The 18,295-nt window shown below is 36.5% G+C and overlaps 1 protein-coding gene across 1 annotated transcript; it reads left to right on the forward strand.

Annotated features, from left to right (window-relative positions):
• The first annotated feature begins 12,311 nt into the window (after positions 1 to 12,311).
• Positions 12,312 to 16,727, forward strand: LOC127956041 (gastrula zinc finger protein XlCGF7.1). The gene is made up of 3 exons (XM_052553796.1): positions 12,312 to 12,397; positions 14,171 to 14,478; positions 15,701 to 16,727. The coding sequence occupies exons 2-3, from the start codon at positions 14,232 to 14,234 to the stop codon at positions 16,348 to 16,350; spliced, it is 897 nt and encodes a 298-aa protein (XP_052409756.1). The 5' UTR covers positions 12,312 to 12,397; positions 14,171 to 14,231; the 3' UTR covers positions 16,351 to 16,727.
• The last annotated feature ends 1,568 nt before the right edge of the window (positions 16,728 to 18,295 follow it).

Here is an 18,295-nt window from a genome sequence, read left to right on the forward strand (position 1 = left end):
TTGTTCAGAATGAGGAGATCTATCATATAATATGAAGATCTAGTGTTTGTGTGAATATATGAGCATTTTCAACCAATTTGAGGTAATTTACCATATAAATCTTTTGTTTTTGAGACCTTTTCTATTTTGGCCACTCCCCTTTTCTAAATGAACCTGTTATAGCTAACAAAGGACAAAATTCAAAAAGATTCGAGAGAATTGTTCTGTAGCGGTTTGATCAAGATTAAGCAAAAAAAAACAAAAAAACAAAAAAAACAGGACTACTTCAAAAAAGTAAGTTCTAAACTTATTTGTGAATATTTAATGAACGATTTGATTGACAGCATTAGGCCCAGAGGCAAGGTTGTTCAGAATGATTAGATCTATTTTATGATATGAAGATCTAGTGTTTGTGTAAATATATGAACATGTTCTAAAATTTCAGTACATTTTCTATAGAAAATATTGTGTTTTTAATGCCTTATAGGCATGTTATAGCGCCAGCTATTGTCCAATCTCCATAAAACTTTGCATGGCTGTTAAGAGTAACTTGACACGTTTTCTCCAAGTTTCATGAAGTTTTGAGTTTTTGTTGAGGTTTTATAGGCTTTTGTTTGTATGTGGCCACGCCCCTTTTATAAATATAATTATATATATATATATATATATATAGAGAGAGAGAGAGAGAGAGAGAGAGATAGATAGATAGATAGATAATTATTGATCTAGAGAGTCCACGGAATATTACTGCAGTGGTTTGGTTCTGAATGGGTGAAAAACCTAGGACTAGTTCACAAAAGTAGGTTTTTAACTATTTTCTGCAGTTCTCCAGCTGTGGTCCCTGGGGAGTATTTTGCTCTCCTCACCGTGCATTAAGACAATATAGAAACACGCCTTCTTTCAGGTAGATTTGTAATATTTTATGTTGACTGGAATCTCTTAACCTGTCAGCCAACATCCCCGATTAAGGGACTCACTGCTGAAAATGCCCTTCCAAACTTATCATTGTTACAGTTCCTTACTTCAGTGTGTTACTCACATAATTTAGGTGTCTTTGGAAAGAAAAACCTTTGGGCTTTACTTTTTATGGACCAGATTTGATAATGCTCAAAGATGTTAAAAGTTACAGACATTGAAGTGCCTTAAAATATTTGTTTTACCACACTGATTTTTTTTTAATCAGTCCTGGAGCAATCTAGAAAATTAATGGGTTGAAAGTAAAATGTCTCATGAGTTAATATTTCAAATCTGAAGGAGAAACGATTAAAAATCCTCACTCCCAAATATAACATATTTACCAACTGTACTGAGGGCTTCTACAAACTATTTTAGTCAAACATATCACTGCATATATTTTTAACATGAAACACTAGACAGAAACTTAGAAATCATATAAGTGATTTATCTGAGCACTAGAAAAATACATTAAGAATAATTTGATTAAGAAAAATAAAAAAGATTTAACTTTGTTTGCCAACTACACATCATCCTGAGATTGCAAGAAATGCAGCATTTACAATGAATTAAGATGCAAATAAGTGCTGATGGCCAGTTATACAGATGGTAATAATACCAATGTGCCATAAAGTCAATAAAACACACACTATTAATTAATAAATTATATAAGGTGTTCATGCAGATAGCTGTGATTACACATTAATAGCGAGCTGATTTGGGCTGATTTGTACTCAAACAGATGGTAATCATGCAGATACATTCGCATTCAACATAAAATACACTCACACATATACATAAAAGCTGTTGAAAAATAAAACAAATAAAGAAAAAGGCGATCACTGTAAGTTCCGCCTCCATCAGCTGACAGGTGCGTCAGAGCGCGTCACAAGCTCAGGAGAGAGCGCCAGAATTCAAATAAACTAACTTCAGTTTTTTTCCGGTCGATCGCCTCATTCTGTCTGTGACACTGACTGTACGCTACAAAACCATGACGTTTTTTTATTACCAAAACGCAGTTTCTGAGCGCGAGTTATTAATTCTGTCCCTGAAGAACTGAAACTTAAACAAAGGAATTATCATCCATAAATGGTCACGTCACCATTCCTAATTCCTGTTTCAGGGATGTTTTTCTCTTTTGAACAAGATAAAACTCCCCAAACCCAAGGAAAACCTTGTTAATTTATTGTTTAAGGGTTACTCCACCCAAAAATAGAAATATTGTCATTAATCACTTTCCCCCATGTTGTTCCAAAGCCATAAAGTCTGTGTTCAGAACACAATTTAAGATATTTTGGATGAAAACTGAGTCTTGTGACTATTCCATAGACCCACGGTTGGGGTACGCGGACTGATTTGAGGGGGTACGAGAAAGAATATCTAAGTCATATGCCTTTTCAAACATTTCTCTGTCCCACAGTGGTAACTTCTAAGGCCATCCTTAAAAATATTTTGGTTTGCCGTAACAAAAAAGATTGGTAGGTCAGATTACATTTTTTTTCAAGATTCAAAATGTCTAAAAAAAGTAAAATTTTGGTCATGGTGATTACGTAGGTATTAATTTAAACAAATTTGCGGGACTTTACTGACAGAATTTCGTGCCAAGTTAAAGAGGTGTCGTGAAAAGAAAAAAGAGATTTTGATAAAAAAAAAAAAACATTTATATTTATATATTAAATAACAATTAAAAAACCTCTATAAACTAAACACCAAAGAATAATATTAACTATTGAGCGATGGGGACGCGTTCATGTGTAAGGGTGGCGCTGCCAATAATGCACCTAAAAGCTGCCACAAAGAACTGGGAAAAGTAATGATAGATTATTATTATGTCAAATATATCAAGGAGACATTTCAATTGTTTATTAATAGACAAGTGTTTTCTTTGTCAAAGATGAAGTTGACTATGCTGACTCGCGATATTCGCAGCAGTGAACGCGCCAGAGAGAAATACGGATTAGCCTACATAAGCAGAGAGCAGTCTGTTTTCTTTCGTTTTGAATTGTTTTGTTACACATGTTTAAGTACAGTTTTCATGCTTTCTATATGTATATCTCTCAAGTCTGTGAGGCAAGTAGCTTATACGCTGAGTTTCGGTTCATTTAAGAGACGATCTCCAGTTCACGCGCCGTGACTGTGTCCTGATTTATTTTCTTCTTATTTATTAAATCCAGGAAATTGGTAGATGAAACATTGATTAAAATTAAGACAAAATTAATACAAAACGAAATTCACTTTAAAGAAAGGTTTTCTACAAAAACAAACTCAATGAAGTGGTCAAAATCATGTCTGCCCACTCCATTTGTCTCTCGATATTTTCGGGATCATCTTATTCATGCTTTTCAATTTTCATATAATCAACATAAAATAAATTTATTTTATTTTATTTAAACATTCATATGAAACTAAATCGTTTTTAATGACTGGGCGGGTCGGTCAGAATCGAGTTCGGTCAGAAGACACTGACAGATTTCTGGATTAGTTTGCGGGCAGAGTATCCGGACCTGGTAAACCAAGCGATTTAAGACGTTGATGCCTTTTACTACAACGTACAGTATTTATGCGAGACTGGATTCTCAGCTTTGGTCTGCCTTTAGACCAAGTATAGGAACAGACTGTTTGTGGAAAATGATCTAAGACTGAAACTGTCCCCAATTCGGCCTAACATTGCTGCATTATGTAAGAACATCCAGGCACATCCCTCACACTGGTGATGTGGATGGAGAGGTGGTAGACCTATTCTGTGTGGTTTACTACAATTTAGTTTACTGTTTACTATTTAGTTTACTATTGTTAATGTGTTCTCTTTTTTTTATTATTTTACAGCAGAGAAGTTAAGAAAATATACAATGTTATCATATGTGAAAAGCAATGCTTATCAGTATCTGAAAAGTTAACAATAACTTTAATGAGATGTTGGATATGTGTTGTAGGCCTATTGTGTGTGAGATTGGGTGCATATCTGCTTAAAATCATTATATTCAGCACATTTGATGAGATTTGTATCATTTGTTTATGATTCTATACACTATTCTCGACATAATTGATAAAAATACATAATAATAAATTAAAAAAAACTTGTTAACAATTGGTGGTGTTGGGGGTACTCCGGAAGATCTATAATGTCTCTGGGGGTACATGCCTGTTAAAAGTTTGGGAACCACTGCCATAGACTGAAGAAAAACTTCTGGTTTGTTTACCAAAAGCCAGTTTTCAAAATAGCATGACACTTCAGAAAACACATGAAGGAGGACAGTGACATAGCAAAGGCTTTAAGTGTTCCTGTCAGGTCAAAACCTAGACAGGAATTGCTTGAGAAGTTAAGGAATGGGGAACCTTCATGCACAAACAATGGATCTGGTTCACTCAAAGTCAAACGAAAGGCTAAAGGATAAAAACTATGAGTAAGGGGATGTTTTTACGGACTGAGTTGTGGAGACACATGAAGACGTGCTCCTGGGGACTCTGACCATCATGGCAGGAAGCGAGTTATTGGCCTTGCAGCACTGGTAAAATCTGCGTGCTCCAGCACTGAAGATGGCGTGCCTAAAATTCGGATGCATGATGGCGAGATTTCAGATGTTGTTTGGAACGACTTTTGCTTTGCAGAGTCTCTTGGTCATGATGCATCAAAGCATGACTATATACATCAAAAAACCCGCCAACTTGGACGTATCTTACAGACTTTGCAAAGAAACCAAACTCTAGAGGATGCTATAAAACCAAGCAACTTTATGAAGGTCATTGAGGCGGTAAAGAAGACAGCAGGATTAGACAGAGACAACAACAGTTACAAAATTCCAAGCCTTGCCTTGAAAATTGGACTCTGTTTTAAAAGTGAGTGACATTAAACGTTGTCATGCTTTAATGGCTGGAAACGAGGACCTCATTAAATCGTCAGAAGCATTCCAGAAACATTATCAGGCCAAATGATCGGAGTATATTTTACACTGCTCTGGTACAGAACTATTCTAGTCTAGCAAATATAACATAGACCAAAATTATCCTCTTCAACAGAAGATGCATGCGACAGGGGTCAAAGATTAAACTTTAACTTCTAATTTTCTTGAATGAGATCACTCAAACACACATGAAGGAATGGGGCTGTGGGAATACAAACAGGAGCGGTGTAACTATTTTGAGTGTGTAGAACTTAAAGGGAAGAGAGGGAGAAAAGCTTCAGTTCTGCTAACTCCCGAAATGTCAACTGCCCTTAAACTAATGATTGCAGAGAGAAAGTAACGTGGTGTACCTGTGAAAATCAATACTTATTTGCTGTACCAAACTGCCTCACATACAACCGAGGACTTCAATGTCTCAAACGACTTGCAGTTGAATGTGCTGCAAACAACCCTGATTATTCGCGGTCCACTCATCTATTCAGAGAAATCGCAACCACGTCCCAAATTTTAAACTTAAAGGGATCCCTGGATATTCAGACTTGTATTGCTTACTGGATTACCGTCGCCCCCAAGTTTAGAAATATCTTATACATAAAAAAAAAAGTCCATGTAACCATGGTGGTGGTTCTTTGATATACAATAAGTCATGGTATTCAATTAAAATTCCAAAAGGCAAGGTCTGTATATTTTATATCAAGCAAACGTCCAATCAAAAGAAATAAAGAATAAAAGAAATATTTCTACATGTATTGAGACAACGATGAGACTGCCTACAGGGAAGAGGTACAGCACCTGGCCACATGGTGCGCTGACAATAACCTGCTCCTTAACACCAGTAAGACTAAGGAGCTCATTGTGGACTTCAAGAAGAAGAAAGGATGCATGCATGCCCCCATCCACATCAACGGGATGGTTGTTGAACGTGTCTCCAGCTTCAAGTTCCTGTGAACCACCATCTCGGAGGACCTGTCCTGGACCACAAACACCTCCAGCCTGGTCAAGAAGGCTCACCAGCGCCTCTTCTTCCTCAGGACACTGAAGAAGAACCAGCTGTCTTCAGCCATCCTGGTGAACTTTTATGCAAGGCACTGCAGAGGGTGGTGAAAAGTGGCTTCAGGAGCCTTTGGAGAAGGACCAGCAGATTCAGGAAACAGGTTTTTCCCTACAGCTGTCTCCTTGCTGAACTCTGCCCTCTGACACCCCCCAAACACACACACAGACTCCTCACCCCTCTTCATCACTTCATCTAATTTATTTATTTACAAACAAGAAAAAACAGTAACTTGTTATACTTGTACTACTGTCTGTTCATCCAGAAAACAGAGAGTAATCCATTTGCACATTGAAATATTTTCTATCCACTTTACTGTCCACTGTACTAGTGTAAATGATGTTCATATGTTCATAGTTTTTAAAATCTGTAAATAATGTCCATAATACTACCATTTCTGTATATTTATTGCATGTAAAATATTGTAGACCTTGTATATTCTGTACTCACTTCTAGTTAGATGCTGTTTTTTTTTTTGCCTTGTACCTTACATGTGCAATGACAATAAAGTTGAATCTAAACTAATCTATTGTACTTTTACATTTAGATACATGAGGCCATGTGACAAAAGAAAACCGTTTCTGTTCAGGATTTTCCTCATGAAATCTATACTATTTTAATATTTTACTTAAAAGCAGTATCTAGTAAAAACAATGTAGCTACAATAATCAAAATATTTTCATGTTGAACAGAAAAGAATAACTAACAGTTTCAAAGTTAAAGTTCCATCCAAGCCATCTAACAAACATTTTCCCAATTATAATTATGTGACGATTTGGCGTGATCTTGGATCGTTTGGTTCTTCGAAGCTCATCCTGGAGCTGCTGTCATAGCAACAGGTCCGTAAGCTTAAACCTGCTCGGGAGCAGCTTATTTCATGTAAACAGGATTAGATCGCTTCTTTTCAACCACAACTGATACTCAAAATATGTCTGCTACCAACGCAACTTTATTACAAGAGTATCGTTCTGATCCAGGGACAATAATTTAAAATAATAATCATTTAAAAAAAAAAAAAAACATTTTTCTATCTAAGGAATATTGCCAGGATTAGAACTTCTCTTTCATTACCTGATGCAGAAAGACTTGTTCATGCACTCGTTACCTCTAGGGTTGATTATTGTAATATCCTTTATCTTGACCTACCTGCAAAGTCTGTTAAGCAACTGCAACACATACAGAACTCAGCTGCACGTGTTACACATACTCCTTCTCGTCAGCATATCCCTGGGGTGCTTAGGAACCTGGATTGGCTTCCGGTCCATGACCGTATTGATTTTAACCCTCTGAGGTCTAATGCTGTGTTCACACAAACGCGAATAGAGCGTCAAATTCGCGTCTACCGCGTCTAGTTTGCCGCTTGAACATTTTGAGTGCATTTTCACATCTAGAGCGAAATAAAAAGCTTGTTTTTTATGCGCATCTAAGACTAAATTGATGCGCATCCGAGGCGAAATCCGCTTGTTGTGGGAGGGGCAAGTGCTAGACGGTTGTCTGTTTGCAAGATGGCTGATGTTGATCGAGTATTCATCGAGAAAGTTACTGCTTTGTAGTTGCTCTGGAGAGCAGAACAGCGGCATAGGGGTCAGCGTCCCTCTGGAGGCGTTCCCAGTTTGGTGAGTTTCATCATTTGCTCCAGGAGCTGTGTCTGGATGACGGCCGCTTTCAGCGGTACTTCCGCCTGTCTCGCGCCCAATTTGATGACCTGTTGTCCCGCGTCGGAGCGAGGATCACCCTCCAGGACACCAACTACAGGCGCTCTATCACAGCTGTGGAGCACCTGTCCATCGGTCTTCCGGTAGTAAATGTGTATGTATTTTAAATGCATTATATTACATATATTAAATACAGTATGCTTAAATATGCTATGCTATCAATGTTTCTCAAACTACGGATAACATTACCACTGTTGGTGCTCTTTCTAGTGATACTCAGTAGGTCTTTGTATTTTAAGTCCTGATTTAATTTTATTTAGACCTGATTTTGTTTACAATCGTGGTTTAGACCTGGCTGAGACCTACTTTTGTCCTGGTTTATATATATAAAAAAAAAATTTTAAGATTAAATGCAATATGTTTTCTGTAAGATAATTGGTTTCCCTTATGAAAATTAACCATGGTTTTACTACAAATAAATACAAAAAACCATGGTTACTACAGCTAAACCATGGTAATCACAAATTAACCATGGTTTTGCTATGGCATTTGTAGTAAATCTGTGGTTATACAAATGGTAGTCAACACGCCTAAAAACCATGGGTTACTACAGTTTTACTATAATAAAACCATGGTTATTTTTTCGTAAGGGTTTGTATGTTGTATAGTTCTGCCTCCTCTCTGTTTGCAGGTCATGGCTGCACTGTGTCTGGTCTATCTGTCTGCTCTACTCCTGCTGGCCCAGTTCCAGACTGTCAGGTCCACCACAACATGCACATTTCATCATTTTAGACCCTGAGTCATTAACTTTTTCAATTGGTAGGTTTCCACATTAGTATATAAGGTAAAGTGATAAAAGAAGGTAAAATGATAAAAACATTCATAGTTAACATAGCTGAACAAGATCATTCCTCATTTGATGTATAATAATTATATAGGTCTGTGCCATTTCTTTGTTCAAGTTATTACTGTAAATTAATGTCATTTATTTTTGTTTTGATGATAAATGGAGCCAGCCTCCAAAATTAATTGACCCGTCCTGTGATTTCTTTGTTTTCCTCACACAACACTGTCCAGACACACTCAAGTATATTGGTTGTCTTTACATTATAATACATGTTACATATAATCAAGATTTAGATATGGAAAAATAGCATTCAATACAAAATGAATGTGTCATATATAGAAATCAAGTTTTAATGTGATAAAACACTTGATTTGTTGTGCATTAGATCCACATCAGGCATTTAGTCATATTTAAAAATAATGTATTCAGGCCAAACATAAAATAATCTGGATATAAATGTAAAAAAATACAATGTACAACCATGTTACTATTTACATATAGAGACAGAAAAAAAAACCTAGCTTGTAACGTGAAAGAGGAAGGAGGGCATTCTGTGTTTCCTGCAGAGCCTGCTGCCTCTTTTTTTTTAAAGCCTACTGTGGGCTGTTGGGGTCTGATTGTTTCAAATCTAGCACAACGGTGCTGTTTTCCATCGCTAATTTATACATTTGAAACTTGATAGTTTCTTTTATATGAGGCGGCATGCTCTGCAGAAAAGGCAGAAGGCTGAGGAGGAAGTGCTCACCAGCAGACTGTGGTGGTGGTGGTGGTTGTGGTGGTGATGGTGGTGATGATGGTGGTGGGGCTGGAGGACGCCTCAGGAGTTCGAGCAGCATCTGCTCCACCTCCGACGGACCATCACGGGACCACCGGGTGCCTCTCCTCCTCTGTTGGCCTGTGAAATCAAAAATAAAACACACAGTGCAATGAGAAGACAGAAAGATGATAATTGAAATAACAAAATTGTCTAGATATTGGGGGAATAATATCTGTGCCTGTGTGAGTGACATACACATAGCCAGTGCTTAAATACAAGTGTGAAATTGTTTTGAACTTGCTTTAACATATTTGACATAATTAAAGTTATACTTCAGACATATAAACATCAGGAAGATAAACATGTTAACGAACAGTAGTTAAAAAGTATGTGTGCAGATGTTTGGTGGCACACGTAGCAATAGAATTGAGTCTGCATATACAAATACAATGATTATTAGTAAAGGGACTAATTCACACATTTTTTGACTATGTGAATGTTAAAGCTATGAGTGGATACTGTACTGATGTTTTCTGCACGTAACGTTCAGATATTGTTTGTAGTATTGCCTTCACACAGCTGTGGGTGCAGCAGCAGGGGATCTCGGATCAGCCTCTTCATTATCTGTAGGCTCTGTCAAGACAATACTATATGTTAATACAACACGTTGGTAACAATAGCCAAAGAGAGATTACATTACTCTTCATCTGTAAACAATGACAGCATACATGCCTTGTAAATTGGCTTAATTGAAACTCACCTGTTTCTGTATCCCCTGCTTCCGGCTCTCCCTGGTCCCTGGGGTGGTTGTACTCTGTGACCTGGGTCTCGACCCCCGCCCCCGCCCCCCCATGTTACTGGTGGTCTCCCGTGGGGTGACGAAGCGCTCGAGTAATCCCAGGATCTGTGAGTACTTCCACTTCTTCACTGACCCTCCATCTTCTTCCTCTTCTCCTTCAGGTAGGTGTCCCTGAGGCTTTTCCATTTTTTTCTGCACACGTCCTCTGAATAAACAGATTACCTTGTTAGCGAAAAGTAAATAGTTGTAAAAAATGGCGGGAAGGCCGCGGGTCGATAAACGTGTGACTCAAAAGTGAAATGTGTATTTACAACTTACCAGGTTGCCCAATCTCCTCACTGTCACTCTTCCAAGCGAGGTCCTTTTTATTCCTGTCTCTATAGAAATAGGAACTTGTGTCATAGATTTCTGGATGACTGCTCACTGATAATATCAGTCGTTCCTCCATTTTGAATGAGTGACTCCGGACAGGCCTGCCGCCACAGCAGCAAGCAAGCTCCTGATTGGTTAACGCGGCGCGAATTTACGCCAAAGTAAAAAAAAGAATTCAACTCGGGCGGCAGATGCGAATTCGTGTCAAACGCATAAATGCACAAAAAGCACCATTCGCGCGACGCTCAACTCGCACATCATACGCCTACAACATTATTTTATATCCACTTGCAAGTGCAGTTAAACAGTTTATTAGGAACAATCAAAGCAGACTTTCAAACTGAATTTTTTTTCATCCTTACTCCAGTTACACAATCCTTCAGAAATCCTTTTAACAATCAGATTTTCTAACAAAAAACATTTATTGTTATTATTATTAATGTTGAAAAGAGCTGAAAATATTTTTTTCAGTTTTTTTAGGGGGGGTAAATTGAAAGAACAGCATTGGGCGGAATTTTTTCATTGGAAAGCTGCCATGAATTCCAGACCTTCAGCCGTCAGTCGGAACGGCTTGCTACGCGAGACTAGATTCTTCCTGCAGGAATTTGGGGTAGTTTTTTTCCAAGGTGTGTTTATAAAAATTACTTAAATTTTCTAACTGAACTATGGCCTAATCCTGATTTAGGCTAAGCCCGGTCTATGAAACCGTGCCATGAGTACACATCAAATGCTTTCACATTTGAAGTAGCCATATGGGTATATAATGCCATTTAATTTTGAGTTGGCTTAGCTGTTCTTAAATACAAACACAGTCATTCTCAATTTGAGTAAAGATTACTTAATTAAACAAATCTTTGTGTTAGTTCAGCCAGGGAAGCAGGTCTGGTTAAAATAAAAGGCACAAAAAATGAAAGTCTGAAAAGAAACAATGATAAATTGTTAGAATTACTGTCTCAAGCAGAGGAAAACAGACAACCAAAAAGGCATTGAAAAAAACTGTAGGAAAGGAAATCGATTAATTTATGACAAGAGTGCACCCTCAAAAATCTAAATTATAACAGGAGTTTTGACATTTGTAAAAAAAAAAAAAAAAAAAAGACTTCTTTGTTGGCTTTTTCTCTATCATATTTTAGAAATCATCAGAAATTATATATCAACTGAAAACTTAAAATCTCAAAATTCATCCTTTAAAACTCATTTTAAAAACAGACATTGCATTACCATGTAAATGGTACATCAAAATCATGTTAAAAAATGTTTTCATTCATGAATTATAAAAATTTAAGTTTGGATTGTGCACTACATTGTCTATGTTCAAAAATATGAGTGAAAGTTAAGTGGTTAAACCAGGATTGAGGCTAGGTTTGTGTGTTGGGTGTAAAAGTGTCATAAACCACAATTTGTTCCGACCCTGCAAGCCTGTGAATTGTCACATATTTAATATCTGTGTGTTATGAAAGTGAAATAGTTTTTTTTTTGAAGCATGATTTGTCTTTTGTAGATCAAATGAAAGTTTCATTAGCTACATACATACAGATCAGTGAGCACCAGAATGGCCAGGAACAGTTTCTTCCCTCAGACACTTGACAATAATTGTGGAACACACAACACTATTGATACACTTACTTAACTAACACGCATAATTTACATTTCAAACTTACACACACTGCTACATACAAAATTGCTTATTGTAATATACCTGTACATACAATTGTCAATTTGTATATTATTCCCTATTGTTCAAATTTAATTTATTTATTTATCATGTGTTTTTGTGTTTGTGGAAGCTTCTGTGTAAACATACCTGGCAATAAATCTGATTCTGATCAATTTGTTGGAGGTCATTTTCAGCACACTATTACAAAACTCAATGTATTTCATTATGTATTTTACTAAGAATAAAATTCCCTGACGAGTAATATTATTGGTATGTGTTCTCTTTATGATAAAACATCAATACCAATGTGCTATTTTTGGATCGTAGACTCAGCACCGCGTGAACAGGACTTTTATTTTGATTTGGTTATATGACGTCATAAAGCCGCGCCGCGCTCCCGCATCTGAGTTTCAGCTGAAGGAAGGTTTGTGGTTTTAATCATGTAAAGTGTTTAAATAGATTCAACGCGGTCAGTGTACTTTATGGTTTTACAAGCTTTGTGAAATCAATTGACTGTTTTTGAATGTTACATTGCAATAGTTTATCTGACAATAACTTATCTGAACCGTTATTGTGTGAGTAAAGCACACCTGCACCAGTGACAGAAAAGGCGCGTTTCATTCCGTTCCCTATCTAGTGAATCAGATTGTCGTAAATACGGATTCATTCAGTGATGAAAAATTTTCAAGTCCAATTAAAAATTGCTTTACAAATTATTTTGAACAAGGAAAAACAAGAACAAAACACACAAACACAACCTTGTAATTAACTTTTAAAAATAATATACATTTTCTATTTCTAAGTGTAATCTATTAAAATCAATCATTAACATGGGACATTCCGCATAATGGGTAACATTTGCTTTTGTAAATTTTAAACATTCAACTCAATTTTTAATATATTTTTTTTTTACTGTATCTAACAACACAAATTTCACTCTTTGAAATGTAAAATCTCAGGGACCTTTTTAATTATTATTTTTTACAAGTTTTAATGTAGGGGATGGATGCATTTTTCTCAGTCTTTAAAAAAAAAAAAAAAGATGTCTGAGGAATGGGTTATGTCCATGAAGCTCATAACAAGATGGAAAGAGGAGAAACAAGGAAAACTGAGATTGAGAATGTGGTGGAACTACCGTATTTTCCAGACTATAAATCACACTTTTTTTCATAGTTTGGCTGGTCCTGCGACTTATTTATAAAAATTAATTTGACATAAACCAAGAGAAAACATTAGAAGAGAGGGCCTCTCGCAGCTGGAGACAGTAACGTTTTCTCTTGGTTCTAAATAAATGCGACTTATAGTCCAGTGCTACTTATGTTTTTTTCCTCATCATGACTTATACTCAGGTGCGACTTATAGTCCGAAAAATACGGTATGTCCTTTCAGTCAGCATGCCATGAAGGGTGCTTCTGTATCCTGAGGCCAAAAAAAAAGTTCAATTACAGAAAGTACATCTAACAGGGTTTAAGCTAGAATTGCATTCAATTCATAAAAACCTACTGACCCTTTCTAAGAAGACTTCTGCAGTAGGTGCTTTCTGTATCTTTCACATTCCTTCTCTCAATATTTCTGTCTCCTCTCTGGGTCTGCATCACGTAGTTCATGATAAAGTCGCTGCTTCTCTGCAGCACTTAGAGGTGGATTACCACTCTGCAGGTTTGGAAAATAGATGGTACATATGATACATTTACAATATAAGTAATGGTAACTGTAAAACATAAAAAGAACAAACAATATTACATAAACTTATAGTCACACTATTATATCAATGGACCAGAGAATGCAACTCATTCCTGTTAGTAATACTCAGTCCTGTTTTGGCTTGTATGAGTAACAGGACTGAAAGAAACAGGACTGAGTTTGATAAATATGATAAATAGCCACGTGGCACACATACTAAAACCATGAGGGTACTGAGCAAATTTGTGATTTATCAAAAATGTGTATTTTTAAAATGAACAAATAAGATCTAAAAATAATTTGGGGAACAGTATGTTGAGATTGACTCTCTCAGACACGGTTCAAATATATTGAAAAGAAAATGAGAGGACTTACCTTTGGTCTCCCCATTGCCTTCAGAAAATCTGGATAATTCAACTTCCTGTGGAAAAATCTTTGCTGATTAAGACACTCGGAGATTCAGTTTGCATTTATTAATTTTTTTCTGTTTATTCTCATCTTAAACTGGACAAAGTGTATAAACACAGAAAAACTCCCGCTATAGCGACTGAGGTCCACATGACACTGTTATAAAGATGGTGTTTATTAAAGAAGAGAGTGAAGACACGAAGATTGAAGAAACATTCAGCGTCAAACACGAAGATACTGAGGAACAAACAAAGATGGTGTTTATTAAAGAGGAAAGTGAAGACACGAAGATTGAAGAAACATTCAGCGTCAAACACGAAGATACTGAGGAACAAACAAAGATGGAGATTATTAAAGAGGAGAGTGAAGACATGAAGACTGAAGTCAAATATGAAGATACTGCGGACCAAACAGGTTGGTTTTCATTCTCAAATCTGAACTATTTTGTTCTGTTTTTGTACACTTTCTGCCCTACTGCAGCTTTGTCCTTTTTTTCCCCAAACGATTTCATCTTAAAAAATAAATTTAGCAAAACCACAGAGCAACTCTGCATTGTTTTGCAAATTAAGGCATTTTTATTCGAAAGTCAGTATTTCCATCACTCGATTCTGATGTGATACTTTGAAAATGTGCATAAAAGCAGGGTGATGGAAACCCAGCAAGTGAGAAGAGGTATGGTTGAACAAATTTGAATTGGTCAGTTGGTCAAAAAAATAACAATAAAGTGGCCAAGTCAGGCATTCTGGTTGTACATTTTGTTGGTAAATTTAGAAGAAATTGTACAATTAAAGCATTTGACAAATCATGATTTGTTTGTGGAAATGTTTGTACACTTATTTTACAAGTTTGCTTGTACTTTTACTGATTAAATAAAACCTATTGTCTATCAAAGGAAGCATATACAAGCATAAAATGCAGAGGTCCTAATACTGAGCTTTGTGGCACTCCATACTTGTGTTTGATGAGATCTCTTTATTTACACATGCAAAGTGGTAGCAGTCAGATATGAGACATAAACCATGCTACTACTTGTTTACAAATGCCAACATAATTTTAAAGATATGAAAGAGAATGTCATGGTCTACAAAAGTGGTTCCCAATCCTGGTCCCGGAGAACCCCCAACACTGCATGCTTTTCGTGTCTCTCTTATCTGATACACACATTTGAGGTCTTGGGGTCTTAACTAATGAGCCGATGAGTTGAATCAGGTGTGTTTGAACAGGGAGATATCTAAAATGTGCAGTGTTGGGGGTTTTCCAGGACCAGGATTGGGAACCACTGTTCTACATTGTCATTAGATCTTTTTACCACAGGGAGGAAAAAAATAGTTTACTTGTAGATTTAAGGAGCAAAGATTTTAATGAAAATGGCAAATTTTAGATGTCTATAATTAACCGGTTCTGCTGAGTCAAGCTTTTGCATAAGGGGTTTGAAAACTCCCATTTTATTTGGGACATTTCCTAAATAATTCAACGAGTTAACAATATTGAGAACAGGATTACAGGCAACACCTCTTTCAGTAGCTTAATAAGTAGTATTTATTATAAATGATTGGTTTTGAAGCTATAAATAGCTTCAAATAATAGCTATAAGAAAGCTTTGTGGAGTTAATGTGTTGGTCTCTTTTTGTTTTAGGCCTGATGCCACAGAAAGTGGAGAGACAAGAACTGAATGCAATGGAAAACAATGTTCAGCACAAGGAGAAACATGATTTCATAACAGGAGACAAGCTTTACACGTGCCCTCAGTGTGGGGAGAGTTTCATTAAAAAAACGGGCCTTAAAACACACATTAGAAGTCACATTGGAGAGAAATCTTTCACCTGCGAACTGTGTGGAAAGAGTTTTGGTAGAAAAGGACACCTTAATCAACACATTAGTACCCACACGGGGGAAAAGCCTTACACCTGCCAACAGTGTAAAAAGTGTTTTAATTCAAAAGGAAATCTTAAAAAACATATGAAAATTCACACTGGAGAAAAGCCTTACAACTGCGAACTGTGTAAAAAATGTTTCAATAATAAATCCAACCTTAAAAAGCACACTAGAAGTCACAGTAAAGAAAAACCTTACACCTGCGAGCTGTGTGGAAATAGTTTCACTGAGAATGGAAGTCTTAAAAAGCACATCATGAGAATCCACACTGTAAAGTCTTTCACATGCCCTCAGTGTGGAACTGTTTTCAAAAGTATAATATCCTTTAATAACCACATGAAGACTCACTCAAGATCACAGTTATATATGGCATTAGCGTGGAAGGAGTTTCTCGGACAGGACAAAATGTGAGAATCATGTAATAACCCACATCAAAGGAAGCCTTTCATTTGCCAACAGAGAAAAGTGTTTCAGATCATATATCTATATATTTACAGTCACACTGGAAAGGAGACATGCACTTGTCTTTAAGCAACAATTAACCAAAGAATTAAAACTGTCAACATTTACTAACCCTCAAGTTGTTCCAAACCTGTTTCTTTTTATATGACCCTGAATTGGATGTAGACGGGTTGATTTGGTCTAGTTGAGAAAGTGAATCTGTGTGTAGTAGAAAAATTTAGCAAATTGTTAGTGTTTTAAAAATATATGTATATTTTCTCTCTAGTTCTTGTGTTCTCTTAAAAGACACAGTGTATGATTAGTCATATTAAAAACAATGCATTACATCTTTCTGAACTTTTATTTGAGAAACATACACAGTGTATATTTAAATTACCTTGAACCATGTAACTTTCAAGGACCAAAACCCTGAACTTGCACGTTAATATTATAGTCAAATGATAAACAAAATGAGTAGAAAATAATACTTTGTGAAATAAACTAAAGAGAGAGCTGGCAATACGGATCCCGAAACACTACTGACTTCGTGATTGGTAGATAGGTGGAGGGAGGCGCGTCAGGCCAAAACACAAAATGACAACAACAACATCAGTTGAGGGTTGCAAGTCCACTTTTAAATGACAATATCCTGGCCGGACTACTGTTGTCAGTGATATAAGTATTTGAAATAAACGTGATTTCTTAATGTCTAGTGACACATCAGGACCATTTTATGATTAATTGAAATAGATTTCTTACATACAGCTCCTTTAACATAAATGTAACTGGCCAAGTTAAATGATTAACACTAAACTGTAAGAACCAGTCCAGTCTCCCCTGCTGTAAATATCATTGGCTGTGTTCTGTAGCTTATAATCAAGGCCGGCCATGGCATAAGCAGTTGTCTAGGGTGCAAAATGACCGGGGGGGCACTAGTCATTTCTTTTTTGTCAGAAGTGCGCACTCCTGTGACCATCATGTGCTCCTACACCCATTTATTAAAGGGGGGGTGAAATGCTCGTTTTCACTCAATATCCTGTTAATCTTGAGTACCTATAGAGTAGTACTGCATCCTTCATATCTCCAAAAAGTCTTTAGTTTTATTATATTCATAAGAGAAAGATAGTCTGTACCGATTTTTCCCGGAAAAACACGAGCGCCTGGAGGCGTGACGTGTGGGCGGAGCTAAAGAATCACGAGCGTCAGTAGGCTTTTGCGTTCAGAGCATGTGGAAGCTGTGACATTACCGTGAGGAAAAAAACATCATCCAAAACAAACCATGGCTTACAGTCAGATTCAGCGTATATTTATGATCCAGAATCAGATCCAGAGGCTGAAATTTAACAAGAGCAGCATCAGCAACAACGTCTCTATGTGGTATGTACTGAAACTGTATATATTTGCTTAGTGGTTTTGGAAAATGACTAAGTTCCACTTTATGTCGTCTTTTTTTTTTTTTTTTTTTTTAAGGTGTACATGTGGAAAGTGCAGTTTGAAGCCAACATCGCATGTTGTTTACTTGATGTGCTTACGTGCCGATAGTTAAGTTAACAACAACAGTCGTTGGGACTGCAAAGCACCACTTACTACTTTCTATAAGGTATAAGTGTGACACTGTCACACCCATCATACATATTAGGTACACTAATGTTTAATTGTGATCATTAAGTATTGTCATTGTGAATTGTTTTTTTTGCTATCGCTTGTAAAATGGTTCTAAAATATGACAAGAAAATGACAAGAGCTTAAGAGTTATACTGTGTCAGAACAAATTCATCTTGATAATGTCAGATAACTTTGATAGAAATGTATGGAATGGATTATAATCAACTAAAACTACAGACTACTGTTATTATGACTATATTTACACAACTATCAATACTTAGTCTGAACAAAACGGTTTTGTTCAGACTGT

Source organism: Carassius gibelio, chromosome B4 (genome assembly GCF_023724105.1).
Source record: "Carassius gibelio isolate Cgi1373 ecotype wild population from Czech Republic chromosome B4, carGib1.2-hapl.c, whole genome shotgun sequence".
Lineage (NCBI taxonomy): Eukaryota > Metazoa > Chordata > Actinopteri > Cypriniformes > Cyprinidae > Carassius > Carassius gibelio.